Source organism: Melopsittacus undulatus, chromosome 7 (genome assembly GCF_012275295.1).
Source record: "Melopsittacus undulatus isolate bMelUnd1 chromosome 7, bMelUnd1.mat.Z, whole genome shotgun sequence".
Taxonomy (NCBI): Eukaryota; Metazoa; Chordata; class Aves; order Psittaciformes; family Psittaculidae; genus Melopsittacus; species Melopsittacus undulatus.
This window is the reverse complement of record NC_047533.1, coordinates 43,137,576-43,156,811: the sequence shown is the minus strand read 5'-3', so window position 1 is coordinate 43,156,811 and position 19,236 is coordinate 43,137,576. Positions and strand designations below refer to the sequence as shown.

General features: G+C 38.0%; 1 protein-coding gene across 2 annotated transcripts in view; it reads left to right on the top strand.

Moving 5' to 3' along the window:
- The window catches only part of RAPGEF2 (Rap guanine nucleotide exchange factor 2), a 185,207-nt gene that overhangs the window by 50,309 nt on the left and 115,662 nt on the right, over positions 1 to 19,236 (top strand). For both annotated transcript variants that reach the window (XM_034064593.1, XM_034064592.1), the window contains exons 2-3: positions 5,617 to 5,687; positions 9,246 to 9,302. In XM_034064593.1, coding sequence (XP_033920484.1) covers positions 5,617 to 5,687; positions 9,246 to 9,302 — 128 coding nt within the window. The remainder of the gene's footprint in view (positions 1 to 5,616; positions 5,688 to 9,245; positions 9,303 to 19,236) is intronic.

Sequence of the window (19,236 nt, the reverse complement as noted above, 5' to 3'; positions counted from 1 at the left end):
TGCTGTTGATGACAGCCTGGCATATTAGTGTGAATCAGATGTGAACAAACATACTCGGGAGCAGGCACAGCTCTTCTGTGGACACAGAAATTTCTTTTTAAGCCAGATGAGATTGATGTTGCTGTAGTCCAGTCTGTTTCTTTTGGCGATGCGGGCATTGCTTTGGCCTCAGTGAGCTATACAGGCAGCCAGATGGGCAGGTGCTAAATCAATGCTAGTGGGTAAAAAAAATAAAATATAAATGCTTGGTACAGCTTCCTAAGTGGCTGAGAGTCAAATTATTTCAGTTGCTGGATATGAGAAGAAAAGAGTTTTAAAAGACAGGATGCTGCGGCCACAAGGAAAGAGAGGCAGGACTTCAGCAGCCTGGGTTTGAATTGTGGCTTCATTGCTCACTAGGAAGAAAAAATTGCCATTGTTGTTCTTAGTATGTTATGATTTGGGGCAAAAAAACATTAAAATACTCGAAGAGAAAAGGGAGGTTTCACTTGGAGCTAAATAACTGTTTAGTCAGCAATATAGAAATGACAAATGTCTCCCTTCCTGCCAGCAGTTTCACGGTCTGTTTAAACCCATCAAGGACTTTAAGGTCCCACCTTCTCCCCATTGCATGAGCTGTTGTCTCCATGACCCTGATGCTGGACCTCTTGGGTCAGATGTTGCCAACAGAGGCTTGAAGTTTGGTCCCTGTGAGCAAGTATTTGTCCTGAGGCCAGGGAGGTGGCAGGGGTGCAGCGGGGAGGGACAGGGTGGGACCTCCTGTTTTCACAACAGTGAAACCTGGGCTTGGGCTGGGGTCTAGAGCTGCCAGGTGTGGTGGGGAGCAGCTGTGCACCCCCTTTTCACCCAGCCTTGTGCCACTGATGGGTGGCTGCAGGGGACTTAAAGAATGGGTTAGTTACCAAAGATCAGCCTTTCAAAACTTGCTTTAGACTCAGCAGGCAGATCTTTTTGTGCCTAAGGTGAATATTAGCTGCTTTGAAAAGGTCCTTTTTTTCGTCCTCCAAGACAGTGAATTAAAGAATTAGCTTGTATTTTATTTTTACCCTTTGATTTATAATACACCGTACTATTATAAGATGAAAGCTTCTTTTTACTTCTTTGCTACTTCACAGAAATGAGTGAATTTTCTAAGAGAGCAATGAATTTCTCAGCTCAGCATTTTGCTTTTTAGCTCTGGCAAGGATGACTAGTTGAATTAGGCCTGTAGTTTCACACCTTAATGCAAACCAGGACTGAAACTGGTGTAAGTCTGTGATTTTTAGAGGCTTAACTATTTCAGTCCAAAGAAGTAAATTTTCACATCTCTGTCAGTTTCTTAAAGTAAAAAAAAAAAAAAAATTCATTAAGCTAGTATGAATTTGGGACCAACATTCTGGTTTGTGTTTGTCTGGTTTGTGCAACTGGCATTGCCAAATACGTTTGAAACATAAATGAAATGGATAGAAATGTCTGGGGATAAACATGCACAGATTTTTATTAGAGTGGAGAGCAGAGGTGAGGTTGCAGACCGATGTGTTTCTACAGCTGTAACTGAAGCTGAGCTTTGTTAAAACTTGAGTCTCTCCGTTTTGTTTCAAAGTATGGTCAAAACTTTTAACTGGGGCAGCTGACACCGCAGAAACAAATAAGAAATAACAGTGAATTAAACAAATTTCAGGCTGCTTCATACACAGCAACCCAAGCATACGACTCTGGCTGCAGGACAAATTTAAGCGTAGATTAGATTTCAGTCTTCTAGCCTTAATTTAAATGAAAACATGCTTTGAAACCTGCACTAATTTGTGCTTTGCATTTTATTTTTGGTTCTGGAGTTTCCATTGAGATGTTTTTTTAATCTGTTGCCACAGCCTATGTGTAAAACTTGATTCTTGTAGCAATATCAGCTACTTTGCGTTGCTTTTGTTAAATTTATTGGTTTTTAAGTTCTGCTGGTTGGATAAAACAAGAAAGCAAGAAGCTGGTGCTTCCTGTGTGCTTTTGTATAAATAGTCCTTCCTGGAGCAGAACATTTAACCAGGTGTAGCGTGAGGTTTAGCTTTGTTCTTCGTGACATTCATAAACTATTATAAAGTTGTATTTAAAGAATAAAGGGAAAAACTAAAGAATGGCTCTCTGAACTTCTGATGTCTCAGTCTGCCACCTTGTGGCAATTTGAGTCCATGTGTTGCGTACAAACCGCCATCAAACTGCTGCTGTCACCTGCATGCATTTATGTACTCGGTGTATTGGTTGGAGGCAGCTTTCAAGAACACTACGAGCTAGCAGAAATGTTTGTGTAAGTCACACTGCGGTTGAATTAGCTCAGCTAGCTGGCATAAATCACAGAGGCAGGCCATGTCCTTCTCAAAAGGCAAACTTCTTTTCCTGAGAATTTCAAGGTTGTAGCTTTTTGTCAAGTGTATAGAATATCAAAAGTAACAAACTGTCATAGTTTACACGCCTTAGTTTTATGTGTGTGTGTATTATTTTTGTGAATTAGCTTTCATTAAACCATCATTTCAAGCATTTGGAATCTCTTCAGGATTTTACACCACTTGGCACAAATATTTTGGGAGGACTCTCCCATTCCGTTAATTCACTTGTAATTAAGAAATTGAAAAAGCTGCTTATGTTTGATATTGAGTGTTTGTTAATTAAGCAAAGCACAGGTTTTCCTGAGACAAACGGAAAACAGAGGTGACCTAATGATGATGACTTGATACTATGTTTGCTTTTTGTCAGTCGCTTTCCTGCTCTTCAGTGCTACAGGCTGACGAGAAGTATGCATCATCTACTGACAATATATGGAAATATATTCAGCTCTTTTGACTCTTACTGTAGTTTTCTGTACATTGCAGTCTTACAGAGAATTTAATTGAAAGAAATAGTGCTGGTTGTTACTTAAATTTCAATGCCATACTTCTGCTGCTAGGGGGCGCTGTTTCCTGCTAGACACCCTGTGGAAAGACGCAGCTTGAAGAGCGGCCTGCAGCACTTCTCAGAAAACAGCCAGTGCACAGCAGCTGCAGTGTCATCATGATTTTGTTTTGGTAGGACCCCACTGTCCGGACTCCCGTTTTCTTGCTGCTTTTTTTTGCAAATCAAAACCCCCGCCTTAATTTTCTCTGTGATAAGATGTTTTCAAATTTACCTTCCCTGTGTGGCTGCAGCCAGTAACCCTGATGGAAGCAGAGGCAAAGATGTGCTTTGGTTTGGGTTTTTTCAGTTGTTTTTTTCCCTTCTGGTTTTTTAGATCTTTCTGGATTTCTTTCTTTAAAAGATTTTTTAGATATTTTTATTATTTTTTTTAATTTTTTTTTATTTTAGCCAAGGATCTCCACTACCTGCAGTTCCTGGTGTGGGCACCTATGAAATGTTGTGTTTGCCAGTATTTGACAAGTATGCTTGTATTCTGAATAAAGATTATTTTGTAAGAAGTGTTTACTAATGTTACCTTGCCAGTTGCTTGTGAAACTGGTGAGAATGACTCCCTTCAGTGATTTCATGCATCCTGCGTGTTTTGAGTCAGTGCAGCTGCATTTCTCTAGAAGAACACTCATAACCTGTGTTCTTGATTGCTTTGTACATCTGTGAGGTTGGTCACTAGGTTTTGGAAACCAGATGTTCATGGGTGCCTTTTATGACACACTTCCACTTTTAGCTCTGTGAATCCCTGTAAGCCAGCATCCTTAATGGTTCTTCATTCATGTGTGAATCCTTCGTTGCAGCTAAAGCTGCAGTGGAAGCTAATGGCAAAAGGTTACTCTCCTGGTCTTCTGTCTGCTTGTTGGAAATTAATTACAGTAGTACCTTGTGGCCACTCTTTTCCACATAATCTACTGCTATAGAGATCTGATCCTCAGTGATCCATGCCCAGCTTCCCATGGCAGCTGATGGCTTGTGCCTCACAGTCCAACACGTCTGGTGAGCAGCAGCAGTGCATGGGGTCTGTTGGGGTGCATCTTCCCTGATGCTACTCCTGGGAGCCTCTGCTCACCCCCAGCCTGTGTGACAAGTGAGCAGGTCACTGACTGTGGCAGATGAGTCCTTTAGCATGCTTTCATTAGTATTTAACAAAAAAGGGTGTGTGTTTTGTGTAGAGTGCATGGGCAGAAGGCAAGCAACTACTGTATTTTTCTCTTCAAAGCCTGCTATGTGCAAGGTCCCTCCATCCCAAACCATGCGTAATTACTTTTATCCTTGATGTGTCCTTTGCTCCTCGCAGGAGGACCAAAGCCTCTAGAGAGCAAGAGCACAGAAGGACCAGAACAGAAGTGAAAACAGTGTTTTGGCTTATGCTTTTCTTCTACTTTTTCAAACTGAATATTTCCATTTTTTTCAGTGTGAGTGAAAGACGTTCTTTTCAATACTGAATGAAAGACACTTATTTAGTCTTAACCATTGAGTGTAACTCCTGGTATCTTTTCTATCTGTATCATGATTTAAACGAGCACAGTATTTAACTAGATTTTATTTTTATTTTTCTTACTTAAATTCAAGTTCTCTGTGTGACTCCACTCCTAACATTTTTGCCCAAATACCACATCTAGCATTGTTTCGTTGTGTCTGAAAACAGTATTTCTGTACTGCATGATCAATTTTATATATACAAATAGTTCCCAGTGACCAAATCTTTTATAAATTTATAGCTTTGATATATTCCATTACTTGAAAACATCATCTTACAGTAGGTTATGAGAGTGGTATTGTTAATGAGTGGTGTTAGCTTATTCTCAGCTTTGTCAGCATCGACTACTGGGTGCAAGCCACTACTCTGATTTTCAGTGAATTAAGGATAATATGTTGTCTCTTAACCAGCAAGTTTTAAAAAACTGATGATGAAACAGCATGAGATCCATAAGCAAAAGTGAAATCACTCTAGAAGTTGTGGGCTGTACTGAAGTTTTCTCTTAAGTGCTCTGTAACATTAGCAAAGCCTCTAGACTGACATTAGTGTTTCTATAGCCACATCTTAGGAAGTTTTAATCTTGGATGTTGTTTTCATGTCTTTATTAATGTTGTTTTGTGAGGTGGATGTTGGGAGGCTTGCAATGGTTGAATGTAATATTTCATGTAACTAGGGTTGTCTTTATGATTTTCTTATTATCTCATGCCAAGAATTTTCTGTTCATGCCAGCTTTTCTTCTTGGCGAAGCTTGTGGTTTACCTTCTATTTGAAGAGGATACGATTTTATAAATGTTTATGCAAATGTGGTATTTTGTTAGACTATTTTGTACTTCTTTCCTTCTGAACATGAAAAGACAAATCTCTATGAGTTTGCTTTATGAAATAAGGTTTTTGGGTATGTTGGCATTGAGAAGCAGGACAGTGGTAGTTGCAAAGTATATCACTGGAATTCTGGACCAGGCTTGTTTCCTGGATGTAATGACAGCAAAAGCAGAAAGGTTTCTGTGTTTGTATTTTCTGATGTGGACATGCCATCATTCTTCTCCATGTCAGGTTGCAAGGAAGAATCAAAAGTATTCCTGCAACTTGTCTGTAATCTCCTGTAAATGTGTTATTTCAAATATTTCTGCTGCCCCTATTAGGAGAGCTCTGAATGCTCTGCAGAAACTATTTGAACAGCCTGTACTGAATTGAGAATCCTAATAATGCTTTCTTTATGTTTGTAGGATTTGGAGATCGTATATTCCTATTTACATGGAATGGAAGCTTTGTCTAATCTGAGGGAGCATCAGCTAAGGTATGGTACTTTATCACTGAATGCACATGCACTCATATATATAATGCTATATATATATATATAATGCACTAACAAATCAAAGGATCAGTAGCTTTGGTAACTATACACTACTCTTGTGTACCCTACCTCAAACTGAAAAGCTGGCTATCACTGCATTAAATTCTTCCCTTCTTTATTGTCCCAGGACTTTGTCCTTGTGTGTGTGCATATGTGTATGCCTATTTGTTTCTTTTGGTTTCTATTATGGATGTATTTGTGTTTTTCCAAACTTCTGGGATAGAAGTAAATGCTTTACAAGTTCCAGTCCTGAACGAAAGTTCCAGTCCTGAATGAAAGTCCATACATAGTCCAAATTGTTTATGTAACATAATAATTGCAAGAACAGGGTCTGTTATTCAGCTTCTCTGTCAGTTTATATTTGCTTTCATGTGGATGTTTTGACAAATTATGTATGCAAATGATACTTAGTAAAAGATTACTAATAAATGTCACCACTTTGTTTAATTGAAATGTTTCATGACGCAAATAAATTGAAGTATAAACTTCCAGATGATCTTCCTGTTTTTTTTCGTAAAGACTTGTGTTTGCTTGATTTTTAAGTTACTGTTTCAGTTATTGTCACGTAGACATCTACAGCAGAGGTTTCTAAGGGTACTGGGACATTGGCGTGAGGCTGGCAGGTAGAGAAGGCCAGTGCATTTCCTGTATGCTCTACAGGGAGAGAGGATGAATTACAGTTACTTTGCATCCTGGAGTTTGCCAACATTTGCCACATCTGAAGATGCTGAAGCAACTTTGACTTGACTAGTGCTGGTTTAGGTTCCGATTTCTGGTCTCTTGCTTTGTCATTCTGTCAGCGTCCACATTCCCAAGCCAGTATTCTGTAATTTGGAGAAAATAAAAGGCAAGGTTTTCTTTTCCCCTGAAGTGCTCAAGACACATTGCAATGTGAAATGTGAATTGTTGACTTCAAAGGAGTTTCTGTAATTACTTTTGCTTTGGAAGGAGGCCACAATCCCATTCAGTTAAAGTATTTTTTGCCTTGCTATTGTATGCAAGTCTTTTAGCACATAAAGTTTTTTGTAGCTGGAGTTAAACTGACGTTAACTTGTTTACAAAGATCAAAGTGCGCACATATGGTTGCATGGTATGTGCTTCTTGGCTTCCTGTGCAGAATGAGGTTCTTTTTGAGGAATGTGTGGAACTCGCTCTCGCAGCACAGTGAATTCCTAGAAGAGAGCTTCTGTTTACAGTACCATACATGGAAAAGGCTGGGCTCCCAGCATATGTGGGACAGACAACTTTTATAGTACCCTTTAGGATATATTTCTCTTGGCGGTGGGATGCCACAAAACCCTCTGAGATGCATTAAAAACTAATGTATTAAATATAGCCTCTAGTAGTGAATAGCTTACAGCCTGCTGATGATCTCATCTTGAATTTATTACATTTGTTTAGGAAGGAGAAAAAGATCATGTTTGAGCAAATATCGGACACCAGTATTAACCAGAACTAATTAAATTTTTCAAGTATTTGAGGAAGCAGTCTAGTTTGTACTACTTGGTCACTGTTATAGCTAACTTTTAACACAAGAATTGAAACACTTGGCTACATTCTGTAAGAGGAATTTTCTCCCCTATTACTTTCCTCATAAAGGGACCAAAATGCTGTAAAACTCAGGCAGTGTCAGTGGTCAACTTGCATGACTTTATCAAGAATGTATTTCCTTCATTCTGGATTCAAGGGGGACAAAACTTGTTTGTTAAAGTGACTCTATTTCCTGTAACTCCTACTCTTACATGGCCCATTGCCCGGTATCATTTCAGACCAGCAGGGCACAGACTGTCCTTCAGCAGCATTTTGATTTTTAAATCTTACTTCTAGCAGTGACTTTTCTTCTGCTGTTGTCTCACCAGTAACCTCATGACTGTCCCCTGTTCCCTCTCAAAATGCAGGGTCAGAGAGAGAAGATGAGAATCCAGGAGGTAGAAGTAGGCAGTAGCTTTTGGTGTCTGTAAAAGAATTTAGTCAAGACCTGATTTTATGGCGGCGACCAGTGTCTGAAAAAGAAAAGACCGTGTGGTTCAGAAAGTTTTTTTGCTTTTTTGTGCCAGGATGCAAGATGTTGTTTCATTAGGTGAAATTGATCTACAAAGCATAATACATAATTAGGTACAGTATAGACATTGCCTATAAGAAAGGATCTCACAGATGGTCTAAAGAGTAGATCTAAAATACCAAGATATGAGAAAGGCCATGGTAAGTTTTTTTAATCAAGATACCATTATAAGCCTGCTGCTTCTGGATAGATAAAACATTATTTCTTGGGCTGAATTAATAAGTAAAATTCTGAAAGAAATGAGTGCTAAGGTAACTTTTATAGCAGCCTCTTGGCTATTAAAATGCATGATCTAGGAAATGATGAGAGATAGCAGTGAGAAGCCTTTTAAAAGTCACATCAAACCCAGACCAATTCTTCCAGGCCTCAGATAAATGCTTTTGGGATTTTTGCCTGAGCAGGAATTCTTGAGCACATTTGTCTGCTTAGGATACCATTGCAGGCAGCCATTCATTGGTGCCCGAGGTTCTGATGATTGATCCTGTGAGGAATGAGAACTTCTTTCCCAAATTTAAATACAGTTCCTCATTTGAATGTTCACATGAGCCTCTTAGGCAAATCTCTGTCTGACTGTCTGTCAAATAGCCTTGGTGTTTGCAGCCTGTTTTAGATCCAGAGAAAGTCCAAGGGAAGCAGTGGTGGTGGGTGGGGGTTGTTTCCTTCCCACCCCTCTTCCCCAACAATTTACAGGCTCCATTTCCTTAATAGACAGAAATGGCATGTTGATTTTTTTTTTGTGCCAAGTTAACATGTATTTCCTAATATTGGTAAGTTCTATTATAGCTGCTCTCTGTTATGGCACATTTGTCAAGCAGACCATGAATGCAAAAGTGCTTTAATCCTCCCCTGTAGACAGAGGATTTTCCTGCAGGAAATTCTCTCCACTTTGAGCCCTCTGGGGTTTCAACATTAAAATCTCATGGAAATAATTAAGTTGCTGAATTTTAGCAAAATGAGAAGCATCAGTTTACCTTGCAACATAATTCCTTCTTTCATCTGTTGATAAATAGTCAGATTTAACTGACTTGAAAAAGGGAGCATTTTTATATCCTATTATATCTGATTAGTGTCACATATCATAGATTTCCATCCATTTTCTAAAATTCTCAATTGTTTCCTTATACAGCAACTTAATTTTATCAGATCACTTTATAAAATGAGACCAGTATCGCTTTACCCATTTCCCAGACTTTTTTTTTTTATGGGAGCAATTACATTTAGAGTCCTAATCAAATCTGATATTGGATGAACTAATAACTTAAATGCTTAGATTTAACAATTTGTTCTCTTAAGTTAAAAATCAGCTTAGCTTTAAATTGATGGTTAGTTTCTGTGAGAGCTGGAGGCGTGGTGGAAATGCTGACTAACTTCAGAAAGTCAAGTCTTTGTGACACTGATAGGAATCATAATTAAAAATTACTTCTTTCCTTCTCTTTCAGACTGATGTGTGAAACTGTTAGATATGAAAGGCATGAAGCAAATGAAGTTCTATACTAGTAAGTATTTTTGCTTCCTTTTGTAAGATTTTCAAAGAATTAATTCATTTGAACTGTGCTAAGTACAGTGTTTAGTGACAACTCTCTCACCCAGCTCACAGTCTGTAAACATAAACGAACCACTTTTTGATGTCAAACAGTGCAGAAATTTGCTGGTGCCAGGGAGGGAGCTAGCAGTGACTCTTGCTTGGTGACGTGTGTTGTGTTAATTTTTTTAACCAGTGAGCCTATATAGAATTATGCTACATGGGATGTCTTCTCATTAGAATATGTTGTCATTTAGTCTCACTTCAATTTTGTCAAACTAGTAGCGACCAGCTTTTCGTGCCAGAGGTGCCAAATTGACATATCTAACATGGCTTATAATTAGCAGGGATGGGATCTAATGTCAGCCCAGATTTACAGTAGAGATCTGAGGACTGCAATTGCTGCATTTATGAAGGCCACTTACTGAAACAAAAGGTTAATCAGACTTTCGCTTACTGCCCTTAGACACACAGATTTGTCTGTGTTATCTGGCATTATTTGAACATATAATTGTAAAATGAATGCACCTGTGTGCCTTCTTTTATATATGTGTATTTTTTCCAGCACTGACCATCAGGAGGAAGATGTGATTGAACAAATTTTAATGCTAAACCTTGACCATTCAGCAAAGTGAAACTAATTTCTAATGAAACTCAGTAATCATCCATGTGTGGAAATTGCACAGGATCAAAATCTATAGATAACTTCACTTAGACCAGTGTAATATTCACTCATTTTGCAGACTAATTTGCTAGTGACCATTGTGCTGGTTTGTCCTTTTCGAAGCAGTTGGTTTGTATCCATTATGTGTACTAGAATTTTTGTTTAAACCCAATATCTTGGCTTAATCTAACTCTTGGCTTAATTTAAATTACATGCTGAAAGGATCGAGGCTGCTAGTTGTGCATATACTCAAGGCAGGCAAAAGTTGCCAGGAAATAAAATGCACTAACAGAAAATTGTGAAATCTGGGTTAACTTGAAGTGCTTTTTGCAATTCTTTTGCACTGATTTCCTTTGTCACTCCTTTCATGTGACTTCATCTTCACTTTGGTTGTTTGCCTGTCATTCCTATTTACTCACTTCTTGACATTTTTTTTTCCCCATGATTTATTCAGTATATTTAATGGGCAGTATGGCAGTTTCTGGGTATAGATGCTAATGCAAAATGTGCTTGTTCTAGCATTTCACATTTCCGATTTAATGTTTAATGGGTGAAAGCTGAAAGTTGACATTGAGTTTAAAAAAAAATATTTTGAAGCCAGAAATATATGTTCTGTTACCCTTGAGTTAAAGCTTTACATTTTATTTTAATGAACAATTTAAGATCTACTTGGTAAGAAAATCCCATGGAACCTGCAGCCCAATTTCATTGCTCTGTTTTTCAGGATAATGAACTTGGAGGAATCCTTTGTTTTGTGTCACAAATTCAGCATGTGTATTGAAGATTTATTCCCTAAAAAAACCCTAGAATTCCAGTTTTACAGTGTACACATTGGAAAGATTCTTTGAGTGCTACAGGAGATAAGCAATATGATAGTCAGTCTAGAATCAATCCACTCAGTTATGAGCTATAAGAAATAAACTTATAGCATACAACCTGTTTTTTTGTTGTTTGTTTTTTTTTTTTGTTGAACATGCAGAATTTATCACTTGAATCTCTTATTTTGGTCATGAAGGCTAAGGTTTTAAAAAAGCATTCAATTTGGCCTCTAAGTTACATCTTTTGATTCTTTTTTTTTCCCCAACAGTGGTATGACTTACCTTGAAATCTGAAATTGGGTGCTAATCTTGTGTTCAATAGAAAAATCTATTAAAATAGCTGCAACTGTTGGAGCTGTTAATTGACCTGTGCATGTGACATCCCTGTGGCACAACTTAATGTCTCAATGTCAGTAAGCTAAAACTTCATCCCTACATGCTAACATGAAAACTAACATAGATGCTTTGTCTATTTGATCAAAACCTTTTCATTGTGAAAATTTTGTGCATAACTGCCCTGTCAGCTGTACTCATAAAAAGCTGATTTTCTATTGCATGTACGCAATGCTGAAAAGAATTATCTGTGCTCTGTACAAACACAGTATTTTTTCTCTATTTTTAAAAGAAATTTTTAATTTTCATGATATCTCTATGGATTTTTTTTTTTAATGACCAAACGGATAAAATAAAGCACATTGTTTAAAATGGGCTCACCTCATCTGCCTTTACTATCAGTGGGTGTACATGATAGTGACAAATTCTCAAACCCTACGGCCATCTCTCTGTTTAAATGGAAACTGGGTTATCAAAAGTGGCAGTTCAGCTTGAGTTATTCTTCATTTGCCAGTCATCCCACTACTTTAATCTGATGTAAAGTTAACAATAAAAGGGCTCAAAATCTGCCCAGAAAAATGTCTGAATTGAGTTTTACGTGACCACACACCTGATATTTTTTTTTACCTGCTACCTTTCATTCAAATCTATTTAAAGATACCATTTTAAAAAATACTTAGTTCAGTCATTTGAGATATATATATATCTATATATCAATGTATATAGATATATATGTATAATCAGTGGTTCAAAGAAGAAATATGGTTATTTTTTAATATCTGCATAATAGTAATTGTTGACATTCCCAACAGTAAGTTTCTAATTAGCATTTTCTTTGGAAACCAAAGTTTTAGCAGATTTGTAGGGAGTGCGTGTACCTCTTGACAGTTGAACAAAATTTTTCAGATCAAAATTGAAATGTTTGCTATGATTGCAGAGAGGAATCTTCAGCACTAAACATTTTGCATCTAAGCAAATGAATATGCCTCCTTTAAAAGAAGCACCCATTTTTTTCTCTTACATTGTCATACAGGGGCTGTATGTGATTCCTGTCTCTGCATCAGTGGTGTTTGGCTTACTATTTCTGTGAGAAAGTCTTGTATGTCCTTAAGCTTCTCTTACTTTCTTTTCTAAAGATACTGGATTTGGCAGTAAAAATGTTAGGTTTTGATGACCTGCTGTCCAGAGTAATTCAGTAATAGAATTTCATGTATTTCTGAATGCCATGATGTAGCACAACATGTTTTTGTGACTACATTGCTTTTAGCTTCTGACCAGCTGAACCAACTTAGTTGTTGTTTATAATGTAGGCTTTTTGTTTTGGTCTTCCTTTTTGTTTTGTTGTTGTTTTTTTTTTTTTTTAAGACAAAGCAAACTCCAACTCAGGTTATTGTGAAGTAAAGTGTGTTTTAGATTTTGGAGAACCTTCTAATAAAAACCTGATAGGACATATAGTTCTACCTCCCACATGTCCTTACTGAGAAGATTGCAAGATGTGTATTTTGGATTTAAGCTCTTATCAGTAATAAATTTTTCAGTCTGTAGCACTTTAACTGGTTTTGATTGCATTGATTCTTAGAAAAGGACAAGTGTTTAAAGAAAAGTAGTTATCTCTTGGACATCTTGAAGTGAATTGTAGTGTTACTGTCTATGGCTGGAAAAAGCTCTTGTCTAACATCAACATGTTTGTGTGCTTTTATTTCATTCAGTTGTACAGCCTTCAGTGTTTTAATGAAATTCAGTGCTTTTAGAAGACTATTTAAAAAAATAAAAAGTTGTACATATAAGCTGGAGATTGGAGAGAAAAAAGTTCAGTGTAAAATAGTTTTATTCCCACAGAAAATACCCACAGCTGAATTGAGTTATAGCAATATCTTTAGTTTTCAACTTACTATGATAGGCAGGATGTGTAACAAATACATGTATTTGTACAGTTATGTTTTGTTTTGCCTTTTTTCCCCATTCCCTGCTTGTCATGCAATCTGATGAAAAACATCCACCTGTGTTAAGACTGTAGTGCTTGTATGGGGAGGGTGGTGAGGAGAGAATAGGTGATGAGAAGTGGAGAAGCCTGTAAAAAGGATATAGATAATTTCAGCTGGTCTTCTTGTATGTGTCCAAATTTAGAACTAAATTCTTGGGCCTGGTAGCTGTAATATCACTATTCATTCTTAGCCAAGGTTTCTGAATTACATTGCCATGGCAAATCACAAGACCCAAACCCATTTGTTTTGGGCTAGCTATGTGGCCTGCTCCAGAGCTGGCTTGTCTCAGCTGTTAAAGCCTGAAACAAATGAAATCTGGAAGGGAAATAAGGGAATATGACTCTCTGGTTGCTTACAGTTTTCCTGGATGAAAATGTTAGTGCCTTTTGTTAGCTAGAGCAGTATGTCTGAAAAATGCTGGAGGGCATCAGCTTTGCCTAGCTTTGGGACATGTTGCATTAAAGGATTGCCTAAAGGCACTGGGGAGATGGACCTGGGACAGCAACTGGCAGGGACCTAGCAGAGCTTCCTCAGGAGGATGCTCTTTTCAGGAAGGAGAAGTGCTCTCATCAGTCCAGATATCATGCCATTACACAAAGTCAGGTAGGCATTTTGGATGTAGCTGTAAAGCATCTGGGTGTGTCTATGACTAAGCTGTAGTTTTATTTGCAGTTTCAGGTCTATGCAGTTAATGTACACTAGTTCTGCACAAGGACAGGTGAGAAATAGATCTATGAGTATTCTTTAAGAATGGGTATCTAAGGGTCAAATATCTAAGGTCCTTCGCTGAAATTTGTCTTACAATGCGTACATTTGTGTTGTGAAGAAGTGCTTTTATGTTCTGTGCATGCTCAAGAAGTTTTATAGTGGTGGCATCATAAAAGCAAGTTATTCTGTATAGATAAAATATATGTGATCTATAGGTATATATGTTTGTATCTTATAGATGTAAAACTTAAAACCTGAAACATTATAGAAAGGAACTGATGAAAAAAGTGTCTGAAGATCAAACTGATGTTTCCACTAGTGATGTTCAGAGTTATCAGTAAAATTACTCTCTTGTATACTTTAATACTTTCAATCAGAATTTCTGTGTTTTAGACAGGATACATCTGTTTGTGGAGATTTGGGTCACATTTCTGTATTTACTGTCCTTGTTTACTGGATGCTCTTGATTTCGGAGAGCCCTTATAAAAGATTGCTTCCTTGGTCTTATAGAAATATGAGACACTTTGAAAATTACTGGAAATGCTCTGAATACACAGTAAATTCTGAATATGTCTGCTGGAAGCATCTGGAAATACAATACAACAGAGAGGAAACAGTCCAGGAGGTTTGTGGTGTATGTGTGTTTAAGATACTTCCTGACACAGCTGGTGAGTGAGCTGACATGGGAAGGCATGCACTGGACCTCCTGTCTGTGAACAGAGAAGAACTTGTGGGTGATCTGATGGTTGGAGGCTGTCTTGAGTGTGGTGATCATGAAATGGTAGAATTTTTGATTCTCAGAAAAGTAAGGAGGGAGGTCAACAGAACTGCTACCTTGGACTTGTGTAGGGCAGACTTTGGCCTGTTTAGGAGCCTGGTTGAGAGTCCCTTGGGAGGCAGTCCTGAAGGGCTAAGGAGTCCAGGAAGGCTGAACATTCTTGAAGAAGAGAATCTTAAAGGCACAGGAAGCATATCGTCCCCATGTGCCGAAAGATAAGCCAGTGGTGAGGTAACTGGCCTGGTTGAATAGAGAGCTTTGGCTGGAACTCAGGAAAGAAAAGAGAGTTTATGACCTTTGGAAGGAGGGGCAGACCACTTAGGAGGACTAGAAGGATGTCATGGGATTACGCAGGGAGAAAATTAGAAGGGCCAGAACCCAACAGAACTATCAGCGAGCCTGACCTCCCTGCGGGGCAGGATTATGGAGCAGATCATCTTAGAATCATAGAATAGAATAGTTTGGGCTGGAAAGGGACCTTCAAAGGTCATTTAGTCCAACCCCCCTGCAATGAGCAGGGACAGCTTCATCCAGCCTGGCCCTGAATGTCTTCAGGGATAGAGCATCCATCACCTCCCTGGGCAAAATGTGCCAGTGTTTTACCACCCTCATTGTAAAGAATTTTTTCCTCACATGCAGCCTGAATCTCCCCTCTTTTAGTCTAAAACTATCAGCCCAAACTACTGTTGCAGTAGGTCCTGTGAAAAAGTCTTTCCCCATCTTTCTTACAGGCATGTGGTTGGACTTGATGATCTTAAAGGTTTCTTCCAACCTAAATGATTCTGTTTTCTCTCTGGGTCAGTATCCAAATTGTCAGGTAGACCTCTTCAGGCAATATATATTCATTCTGCTTGTGCATCCATAAGTTTTTGCGGAAGTCATGCAGCAGTATATTTAATAATGCAAAGACCTGCTTTCTGTGTGTGTGGTGTTTTTCTTTTTTTTTTGTCTTTAAGTATTCTTAAAGGTGTACTCCACCTTCTGATAGTTGGACAGTTGCCAATCTAGTGCTGGGATACTGCCAGTTCTGCGCTGCAGTAGATCAGGAATCTGAATTTGTATGTTGTGTTGTGGATACATGTTCCATGGGGAATTTCTTAAGCAATTTGCATCATTAAAAGAAATAAATTCAAGGACTTGGCAGACAGCTCTATATAAGCAGACACTGAATCAGAGCTTCTTAATAGTGTCAGTGATCAATGTTATAGTCTGTTGGCTTTGCATAGCCTATTCTAAATTTCTGTGTTGTTCTTTGACCTGGTTTTGAGGCTTCTTTGAATGAAGACTGAAGTAAGGTTTACTTGAGGAGATTTTAATTTGCACCTTTTTTACTGTAAATGTTTCATTAAAACCTACAATGTCTATGTTGTAATTTTGAGAATAAAGGCTTTGATGTTGGAGGAAATATTAGAAAGGTGTAAGATACAATAGCAGAATTTTCTGTTTTGGATGTGAGATAGTTTTACTTTATTAATACTTTGTTTTCCTGATGATTTAGGAGACTATGATTTTTTGTGTTCCAAATTTCTCCTCTTCTTATATTAAGGGCTAATTCACTGTGCAAGTTCAATACCAAGACTTCAATGACATTAAGTCAATTAGCTTGCCTATGAATATTTGCATGATGTATTTACTGATAGCCTTTTTAAACAGCTGTCTTAGACTGGTACACATTACCAACACTGCAGTAATTTCTGATATTTGGCTTGACTGAATTTTCTGTTTTTATTTTACTGATTTTATTTCAGAAGTAGAAAATTCAAATAAATCAAGTACTCTAAAGAAAAATATACTTTTGATTATTTGTTTTCATGAATACTGAGGATTTGTTTCCTGTGGTTCATTCTTTATTTCCCACTCTCAGTACCAAAAGATAAGACACCAGTTTTCATCTTGTGTCCATTCATAAAATATTGCAGTAGGAATAAATGTTCAAGTATTGAGAATTGTGTGTGGCTGGTGCAGTGAGTACCCAATCTGTTTAACTTCTGTGTTTTGGATATGCCTCTTAATCAAGAGCATCTAAAGCTCATTACGAGCATATAAAATGCCCTGGCAGATGTCCGGTGACTGCTTAACTAGGTTATTAAGCAGGGTTATAGACAGTGCTGACAATGTAAGCAAGCAAGTTCCTGATGATACTGAGTGTTACGACAATGCAGTACTAGTGGGCAGGGTCTTCAGGCAGTGAGATGTCTACCTGGGAGAATCATTGAACTTAGACGTGTTTGACATTAAAACAATAAACTAACTATACCTTGTAGCATACAGGTGATAATCAAAACAAGCAAAGGGGGACAGATTAATCTGCTGAAATAACATCCTATGGAGCATAAGCTTGCAGAGCAATGTTCTTTCCAGTTTCTTCTTGTGTAGTGCTGAAGTGCCTGAATGAGGTCCCAGTTCTGACCTGCCAAATTTTCATTGTTTCTGTTCTGAGTTACTCTGTGTTTACTTTCTGAAATTTATGCAGCTTTCAATAACATTGAATATCATTTAATGAAAATGTAATTTGTGAGATGCATCTTGGTTTGTAATATAATTATTTTATCACAACTGTTACAAATGTTAGAGCTTGTAGGAATGGTACTATATCGAGTTTAAGTCTTGAATGAATACTGTAGTAGTCAGAATTTTAATGATTTATGGAGAAAATAATTCAGACTAGCTCTTTCACAACCAAGGATCTGTTCTTGCCAGTTTCATGACCTTTTTATGAAGTGGCTTGGAAAATATCTCTGAGTTGGAAAGTTATTTCTGCACTATAATGTTTAACTTGTTAGGAGTCCTTCCAGCACCTGGTGTTGCTAGGCTACTGAGTCCAGAGCTGGAGGGAGAGCACACCTCTGTTGTTTAGGTCTTAGGGTAAATATCTCCTTTAAAAGAAATATTAATCAGTAATTACATGGAAGCCATTTCCATGTTTGTTTCTATTGAGACTTGTATAGTGCTTTATAACTTACTTCTTTTCAAGTGCTATCTAAAAGAGACAGCCAAGAAACCAATGACCAGAAGGCGGTCAGGGCAGCAGAAACTTCAGTTGAGTATGTGCTTTCAAGTCCAGGTACTGAATTTTGCACTGAGTTGGTTATTTGACAGAATTAAAACATGTTGGACAGTAGTCATCACAAAGACCTGCAAATTCTTGCCACTGTACATACTTACATTTGTTATCTCAGTTGAACCACATGCACACAAGTAATCATGTGCTGAATGTGATTCATTATTCCAGAGATTTTAGTAGTGCTACATCTCATTTTGATGGAGAATGAGAATTAAATAGATTGCTTTCATTAAAATGAGGCTATTTCTAAAGATGCTTTAAAGAAAAATGATACGTTACGGCTTGTTAGCATGGAATCATAGAATAGTTAGGGTTGGAAAGGACCTTAAGATCATCTAGTTCCAGCCCCCCTGCTATAGGCAGACCTCACACTAAACCATGTCACCCAAGGCTTTGTCCAACCTGGCCTTGAACACTGCCAGGGATGGAGCATCCACAACTTCCTTGGGAAACCCATTCCAGAGCCTCACCATCCTCACAGTAAAGAACTTTTTCCTTATATCCAATCGAAACATCCCCTGTTTAAGTTTTAACCCATTACCCATTGTCCTATCACTACCGTCCCTAATGAATAGTCCCTCACCCGCATCCCTATAGGCTTCCTTCAGATACTGGAAGGCTGCTATGAGGTATCCATGCAGCCTTCTCTTCTTCAGGCTGAACAGCCACAACTTTCTCAGGCTGTCTTCATACAGGAGGTGCTCCAGTCCCTTGATCATCCTTGTGGCCCTCCTCTGGACTTGTTCCAATAGTTCCATGTCCTTTTTATGTTGAGGACACCAGAACTGCACACAATACTCCAAGTGAGGTCTCACGAGAGCAGAGTAGAGGGGCAGGATCACCTCCTTTGACCTGCTGGTCATGCTCCTTTTGATAGAGAATAGAATAGAGGGAGACACCAGAGATGGTGTAGGTATTTGATATTTATTGGGTCTTTTAGCAGATGAACTTCAGTCTGTCTTGTAGCTGAATTTTTTTGAAGGTTTTTGAGCCTCTTATGTGATCAGGAAATTTGAAATGTAAAACTGGAACACCTGGGCTACCATAGACAAATGCTGTGGAGAAACAGTGTGTGTGAGAGACATGTGTAGAAGCAAGTCATTTTTCATGCATATTTTCTTTGATATGCTGTTATTATTGATTGAGATTTATAGTTACAAACATGGTGTACAAGGCCTGCAGGTTGCTTTAAATCAAAATAATTGTTTTCAGAAAATGAAACTTCAATTTTAAGTAGTATATGTGTAGTTACTTGGGGATCTGGGAATAGGAAGCAGCCCCTTCTAGTGGAATAAATAGCATGAAGATTTTAATAGAAGTGCTGAAGACTCTGAGAAAACCTGCAGACTCACTGGATCTTGGCAGTCCGGAGACTTATAAATGCTTCCTGATGTTTGAACTTTGAATACCTCTAAGTATCAAAGAACAGTCAGAAACATGCTAGAAAATGTGAAGTCTTACATCTGAAAATAGTGTCTACCCTTATCAACAGTGACAGCCTAGTGAAGTCATCAGAGGCCTCTGCATAATTGTGTAACTGAATTTTCCAAACAAAACA